This window comes from Papaver somniferum, chromosome 10, assembly GCF_003573695.1.
Source record: "Papaver somniferum cultivar HN1 chromosome 10, ASM357369v1, whole genome shotgun sequence".
Classification (NCBI taxonomy): domain Eukaryota; kingdom Viridiplantae; phylum Streptophyta; class Magnoliopsida; order Ranunculales; family Papaveraceae; genus Papaver; species Papaver somniferum.
Window position 1 is genome coordinate 163,779,887 of NC_039367.1, and position 7,806 is coordinate 163,787,692.

Consider the following 7,806-nt stretch of genomic DNA (forward strand, 5'->3'; position numbering starts at 1 on the left):
GTAGTTGGGTACCTCCAGAAGTGGATGAGCTTATGTTGTGTTGTGACAGTGCGGGTCGAGGGAATCCGGAAGTTGCTGGGGCTGGTGTAGTAGCGCGTGACTATGATGCTAATGTGATTGGGGCTATGAGTATTGGTTTGGGCACAATGACAAACTATATGGCTGAACTTTCTGGTATTTTAATGGGTATGGAATGGGCGCTTCAATGGGGTTACACAAAAGTTTGTATTCGATCAGACTCTTTGGGTACTGTTACGGCTTTTTCTAATTCTAAGCTTCCTTGGTTTGTTTTGCAATGTTGGAGGGAAGTTTCTACTCATTATGAAGCTATTCGTTTTGATCACACTTATAGAGAAGCTAATTTTGCTACCGATAAAATGGCTAAGAAAGGGTGCATCCTTCCAAATGAGGAGGGTAGACATTATCTTGGAAGACCTGATTTTTTGAATTCTATTGAATTACCAAATGTATCATATTTTCGTTTCAAATGATTTGCTAGTTTTTGGGGTTTTTCTGACCTCTTTTCTTGCGCTTCATTTTGTTTTGTAATCTAGCTATTCTATAATACAAGTTTGGATTTACCAAAAAAGAAAGTTTTTTGCTTCTGTCACCATTAAATCTTTTCTTCTGCCACCAGAAATCTCTAGTCCTAGTGCACTATGGATATTCTTCATCAGATACATTCATTCATAGCAAATTGTAGCATGTAACCTCAACACTGTGAAGTCCAAATTTGCATAATCAATTTGCAACCCCTCCCAATTAGGAATCCCTACACAAACAAACAAAGAAGATCCAGCACAAATTCCCAGTTGCGTAATGAGGCTTTCAGAATATTTACACCATTTTTTAGCATGCTTTGACTGCTCAAGTCCTAGTTAGTTAATGACTGAACTTTCTTCTGAACATCTATTCGTCAGTTGTCATGTAACTCAAAACTGAAAAACAATCTGATTCAACACAAACAATGAGTACGACGCCACATAGGATGCATTCACGGTGCATACCCTTGTAATTAGTTTAACTCGTCAAGACTTTACATACTACAAGTTTACAACAGAATGTTTGTAATCATACACCAACAGACCAGTTCTCCGAACACTTACTGTACATTACTTTTCTACCAAGAATCAAGATGCCATTACATAGCACAGATGAAAACAGAGGGACATGCAGTTAGCTGATCCAAGGCAAAAAGAGACCAAGTCTAATATTATCAGATATACTAACATTTTTGCTGCCCGAGCATGTATCTGAAACTTTACATCGTGTAGCTTGGCTCGTCCATCTGAGTTGTAAAAGATGTAACAATACTACTGTGATGTGGTCCTTCCCCAGGATCTCTAACATCTCCTGATAAGTGATAAAACCGACTCAAGCAGTTGATCTAACTGACACATCAGTTCCTACATAAAAAGCAATGAACAAAATCTGAATCTATTATGGACAAATAGATAATAAAAACAAGACAAATCACAAAGTCTAGAAAGCAAATGTCGAAAGCAATGAGGCAGCTCTTCTATTCAAGGAAATGACTGTATATTACAAACTGCTGACTAGCTTTACCCGTAAAGGCGTAAACTAAAAGCTATTATACCAGTATAATTGAAAATTGCACCTTTTAACAAATTTGACTATAATAACCCAAAAATTGTGCGTTGTCGAAGAAGTTTGGTTTCACCAATAGTTTAAGAACTATTAAAATCTTCAAACTAGAAACCCCCTTCAACTGCAGCTTCATAAGAAACTAAATTCACTGATAAAACAATGATGACTAAAAACAATCTGCTAACTTAAGTGACAAGAGTAAGTCATTTTAAATCAATTACATCAACTGCTGAACTACCTATATATCATGTTTCAGAATATTAATTAAATGTGGCCTTTAAATGAACTGGAAAGGCTCAACAAAGTAAAAGGAAACTATACCACAGAATAGAGGGGAAGAGTAATATATACTGAAAGAAAGAGCTCACCAGATCATTCAAAATTGAACACCAACAGAAAACTCTACAAGCATGCAGTTTCCTCTAACTTCTTCTGCATTATCTTGCGTTCAAATTTGGATGCCTTTTCCCACCTTTCCCTGACTGATTTCAACTCTGGAAGGTAATCGAACTCGCTATGCTCTTCAGGCACTGGTATAGTTGAAAGTAGTTTCCACTGGGAGTCAATCTTAGAAAGAGGTATTTCTGTACCATTACGAAAATATTGTACTATCTCGTGGGCACAAGGGAGCCCATAAGAGAGGCGAAGGACACACCCACAAACTCCTACATCGAAGCCTACATCTTCAGAACGACTGTGCTCCAACAATAAAAATTCCATCGCCTTATGTGAAACACAACCCCGCAATTCTTTAAAAGCAGGAAGCAGATATTCGTCTGGAACGGATGTCAGACTCTTCTCGAAGGAGGCCTTAATGTCTATTATCTCGTCGCTTATCATCTTGTGCATTGTCGTCCAACAAATCGAGAAGTTATTAGCCGCTAGCTGACTCTTAAGAATAGCATGAGAACTGCCAACTCTATTTATTGACGTGTTTCCAAAATGCTTTATGAACTTTGTCCATGCCGGTACATAATGCTCTTTATGTCGTAGCCAATTATCACGTAAATACTGGATGCATCCAGGGTAGCTTGTCCATGTCAATACAAAGTCACAGAAAGCATCAGCGTACTCGTCTTTGGTCCTCACATGAGTCAGATTTGTCCACTCTTTCATAAATCTTTCAAATTCTTCATCGGACTCAAAGTATTGCTTGCAATTTTCTGAAACCTTTTTTAAGACATGCAATGAGCAAAACAGCCATTTTGCTTTTGGAAAGACTGTACCTATTGCATTCACTAATTTGAGCTCTCCATCTGTTACAAAGGTAGATGGTAGCGCATTTGGCGAAAATAGTCTCTTTAAACGAGTCAAAGCCCAAACATAGTGATCTTCTGTCTCTGCCTCCAAGATTATAAATGCAACGGTGAACAATTTTCCTGTAGAAGTAACACCAACAATCCGAAGCAAAGGTGAACCAAACCGGTTGGTCTTGTAAGTGCTATCAACAATGAGCACCGAATGGAAACCCAAGACCAATTGTAAAGATTCTGGATGGGCCCAAAAGATATCTTTCAGCTCGTCTGACTTTTCATCTCTCCTATGCCATTCCACGTAATGGTGTTTCAACAGCAATCCCAATACCTGTTGCATTGCTGACTTACCTTCAACCTCAGTAAGTTTTATTGCTGCACTTGCATTCTCAACTGTCTTCATTGCTGACACGTTTACACTAGAAGGAGTGTGCATTGCTGACTTCCCTTCAACCTCCGAAAGTTTTATTGCTGAACTTGCATTCTCAACTGTCTTCATTGTTGACACGTTTACACTAGAAGGAGTGTGCATTGCTGACTTCCCTTCAACCTCCGTAAGTTTTATTGCTGAACTTGCATTCTCAACTGTCTTCATTGTTGACACGTTTACACTAGAAGGACTGTGCATTACTGACTTCCCTTCAACCTCCGTAAGTTTTATTGCTGCGCTATAATTATAAATTGTCCTCATTCTTGACATGTTCTCTCTGCTTCTGTGTTTGAGTGGGCTAAGCACTCGCCGATGTCGAACACCACTTTTAGTCAGATCAACTAATATTTCCTTTTGCTCCTCCTTTGACCTATCTACGTCGGAGTGGCCAACAAGCATTTCTGGTAGCTCATGATTGTGTGCTCCACAGTGCACCCTGACCTTCCATTTATCACCTTCCATCCACACTCCTTTTAGTGTAAAAGGACATCCACATTTTCTCGGCCTTGATTCTCTCTTTTTTGTAAGGTCTTTCAGTGTTGGTGTATCTGTTTTTTTGTTATGGTCTTGGTCCACACCACCTCTTTCACACCCTAATTCCAACATTGCAGGCCTTCCTAGAACAGGTTTCCTTGACTTAGTTACCACAATCACAGACATAGTTTTTCTTCCAACCTCCTGACACCACTCGATAAGAGCATCAGGTGAGTCAAAAACCTATCATTAGACAAAGATACAGAAACTGAGTTTCTCATGTTATTTGTACCAATCCAAGTTTACTAATCAGTTACACCAAACTTGTATCTCCCTAATTATAAAAGAACATATACCTGATCGCTCACAAAGCTCTGTGTCAAATCTACTTTTCCTTTCTCCTTGTTATCATCTTGCTAATTTTCAACATCAAAAACAAGAAAACATCATGAATAAGAAAATAAAAGTAAATTCAACTGACATGAAGGCGTCCAGAATCTCGAATACTTACAGTACCGAACTAAACATGAAATTTGGCGATTAAGCGACTCAATTACAAAGTCAAAGGCATAAATGATAAAGAAGAAGAATCAACAGCATGTGCTCATTGTTAAAAATATCCCATGGTACAATAACAACGAACGAATTGTTTTAGGCTATATTTGAATTATTATTGGATTGCAACTGGGCTAGTAATTTTTTTTAACACGGTGAGAAGACCTTAAGTATTATCTAATACATATACATTTGCAATCTATACTTTGCAAACAGACTTATGCACATAGTGCATGTTGATAACCTACTTTAGCAAATTTATGAAAACATTATGTCAAGAAAGAACTTAGGATTCCCAAGCCGAACTTGAACAATTTTAGCAAACAAGAAAAACTAACAAATTTAAGCTAAAGATTGATAACTCACTGTACAATCAACAACCTCCACTGCTGTTTGATCCTCACACAATTGTTGTTGTTCAGAAGAAACATCTCCTACAGGAGAATCTCTACCTGCCGAGGAATCAACAAACTCACTTTAAACTCATTCTAATAGTTAGTGTAAAAACTACAATTGGATACCAAATCAATGACAAATGTACACTGTGCATATTAGGAAACTTCCACATGAGCGAACACACATTAATTTGATTCCCAAACCCAAATATATGTATAAATTTGACTCCTAAACCCCCACCTATGACACCAGATATACAGGGGAACCTGCCAAGGGGCTAAAAGAGGCTTTAGCCAGTGCGTGATTGCGGCACAATAGTTTTATGTCTCGGAGATCTTGTGGAAATTTTGTTTGAACCCAACCTAATTTGGTTCGAACCCAACCTGTACTTACAATTAGCTAATGTGGTTGTTCGTTTGTGTAACTTTAGCCCATGTTATGAGAGCTTCAAGAAATAAATCTTGTCTAAACCACCACATTATATGTTCTCTACATCTAGTATTCTATTAGTAAAATTACATTTGCCGACTAACTTTGTGACTCCGCCTTGGCAATTGAATGACATTTTAGCCCTACCACACAAAGTATCCTGAGTCCGTCCCAGCAGATATATATATATATATATACTAGCAGTGTAACTAAGACAGATACATAATCAGACTCCTAAACACAATGCACCTAGACCATTATAAACGAACAAAATAATTAACTGATTATTCATAAACAAGAACAGATACATGAATTGTACTAATCAAATTACCAGATTTCACGGCACGACGGCAGGGTAGTTTAGTGTTGGGTGCAGAGTCAGAATACAAATCTACAAGAGTTTCAACTGCAGATAAAATAGGTGCCAGTGTTTGTTCCACCACTCTTTCTTCTTCTTCTTCTTCTTGGGTCAATAGATTTTCAGATGAAATTTCATTTTTATTCCCCAATTTTTCACCATTCTTAGCAGTAGAAGAAGCTTTATCACAATCTACATGAGGTTCAACTGAAATTGAAGGAACAACAGGAGGATCTGCAGGAATTTCTTCTATTTCTACTTCTTCTTCTTGGGTCAATACATTTTCAGATGAAATTTCATTTTCATTCCCCAATTTTTCACCATTCTTAGCAGTAGAAGAAGCCTTACCAAAATCTACAGGAGGTTCAACTGGAATTGAAGGAACAACAGGAGGATCTGCGGGAATTTCTTCTATTTCTACCACCACTGTCTCGATTTCTTTCCCTTCTTCTTCTTCTTGGGGCAATTCATTTTCGGTAGGAATTTCAGTTTTATTCCCAGATTTTTTACGTTTCTTAGCAGCAGCAGAGGAAGATTTTTTAGAACCACCTCTTCTTCTCTTACTTGGTGCCATTAAAACCTAATTTTGGGAAAAGAAGACTGAAGAAAGCTAGATCTGATTTAGGTCATTGAAATTTTCAATTTTGAGAATGAAATTTTGGGGGTTTTGGAAGGGGGGGGGAGAAAGTGAGAAAGAAATTGATGGATTCTCTGTTAGGGAATTGAGATTTCTGGAGTGATTAGTGTTTCTAAAGAGGGGAATTTCAGGAATTGGAGGAAGAAGAGAGTGAGCGAAAGAGCGAGTCAAATAACACACTTTTAATTTTACTTCATCACGTTAGCTTAGGGTCCGTTTGGCACGGGTGTAATAAAAGGAGGTAGTGCGGTCATCTTTGTGGTCAAGGGCTGAATTCAACATTAACATGTTAGGCAAAACCAAAAGCAAAGTACCAAATAATGAAGATGCAAAATATTGAGAAAATTGAACACAACCAACACAATATATTAATCACCATCGAGATTCCACTTGATCTGTTTTCTTCACTTCTTCTGTATCTTTATTTGGATTATTGGTATATCATATTTATTTCTGGTTTAAATAGCCTCGTGTTTTTAGGGACCATCCGAAAAGATTTAGGGGCCATCAATTTATACTCAGCCAAAGACTCTAGTTAAGGGGTACCCTATATGATACTGAAGTTAGATAAATGCTCTTCAGGTAAAACTGTATAAAAACCAAATTAAAAAAAATTCTACCCATTTCAATTCTTCTTCTTCCAATTTCATATTATCTTCCGATTGTGGAAGAAAAAAAAAATTCCCTCGTTCTTGTGTTCAACCGAAACATATGCCGCGAATCGTAAAATCAAAACATCGTCGATTCGTTTATAAAACAATGGATAAGGGAAATGAAACTCACAGACCTAGAACCAAAAACGTTGCTCGGGGTATCGATCCAAAGATTGGGATTTTAGCAAGAAATAAAGAAATTGTTGCTGCAAACGAAGAAGAACGCGAAGAACGCGAAGAAGAAATAACCGTCGATGTAGTCGGTGGTGGCGATTCCGATAGTCAAACACTTCTTCAACTTCAAATGGCCCCAATTAGGTAAGAATCTATCATTTTTGGGGTTTATTTCGCTTTAATTCGACGAATCGAGCAAAACAATTTCTGGGGTTTTCGGTTATTTATCCAGATTTGGGCGATATTCATGCTTATTTACTTCCGAATGTAGTCGTGTTCTTCATTTCTCAAGAACATCGACAGTATTCGGGAGAAATATTTGATGGTTATCAGCCGAATATTGTTGGCCATATCTTCCTGGATACAAACTGGTAATAATCGGTAGTTTAATGAATTTTTTGGCTCCCGAATATATTTAAGTAGACACACGGTATTCGGAAGTACACTCACTACCAAATATATATATATATATATATATATTGAAAAAATCTCAAAATTTCTGATATAGGAAAAATCCCATTTTGGGGCCAGTATTTATTCGGAAGACAATATAATGTTTTATACCTCCGATTGTGTAGGATAAAATTTTAGAGTTTCTGAACTCCAGTTGATGAATATTCGGTTGTAAACATGTTTAAATATATTCCGATTGTTTTTCATTCGGGAAAAATATGTGTCTTCTTACTTCCGAATTTTTTCATTCGGGTTATAGTTGTGTACTTTGTCTTCCGATTGTGTAGGATGAAAAATTTAGAGCTTCTGAACTCCAATTGATGCATATTTGGTTGTAAATATGTTTAGTTAGCTTTCGATTGTTTTGTATTCGGGAACAGTATGTG

The 7,806-nt window shown here is 37.3% G+C and overlaps 1 protein-coding gene across 1 annotated transcript; it reads right to left on the reverse strand.

Annotated features, from left to right (window-relative positions):
• Positions 1-926: 926 nt before the first annotated feature.
• LOC113315145 lies at positions 927-6,353 on the reverse strand. Its single transcript, XM_026563455.1, has 5 exons — positions 5,477-6,353; positions 4,687-4,772; positions 4,122-4,181; positions 1,977-4,008; positions 927-1,406 (listed from the first exon to the last, which is right to left on the reverse strand). The coding sequence occupies exons 1-4, from the start codon at positions 6,075-6,077 to the stop codon at positions 2,011-2,013; spliced, it is 2,745 nt and encodes a 914-aa protein (XP_026419240.1). The 5' UTR covers positions 6,078-6,353; the 3' UTR covers positions 927-1,406; positions 1,977-2,010.
• Between the last annotated feature and the right edge of the window lie 1,453 nt (positions 6,354-7,806).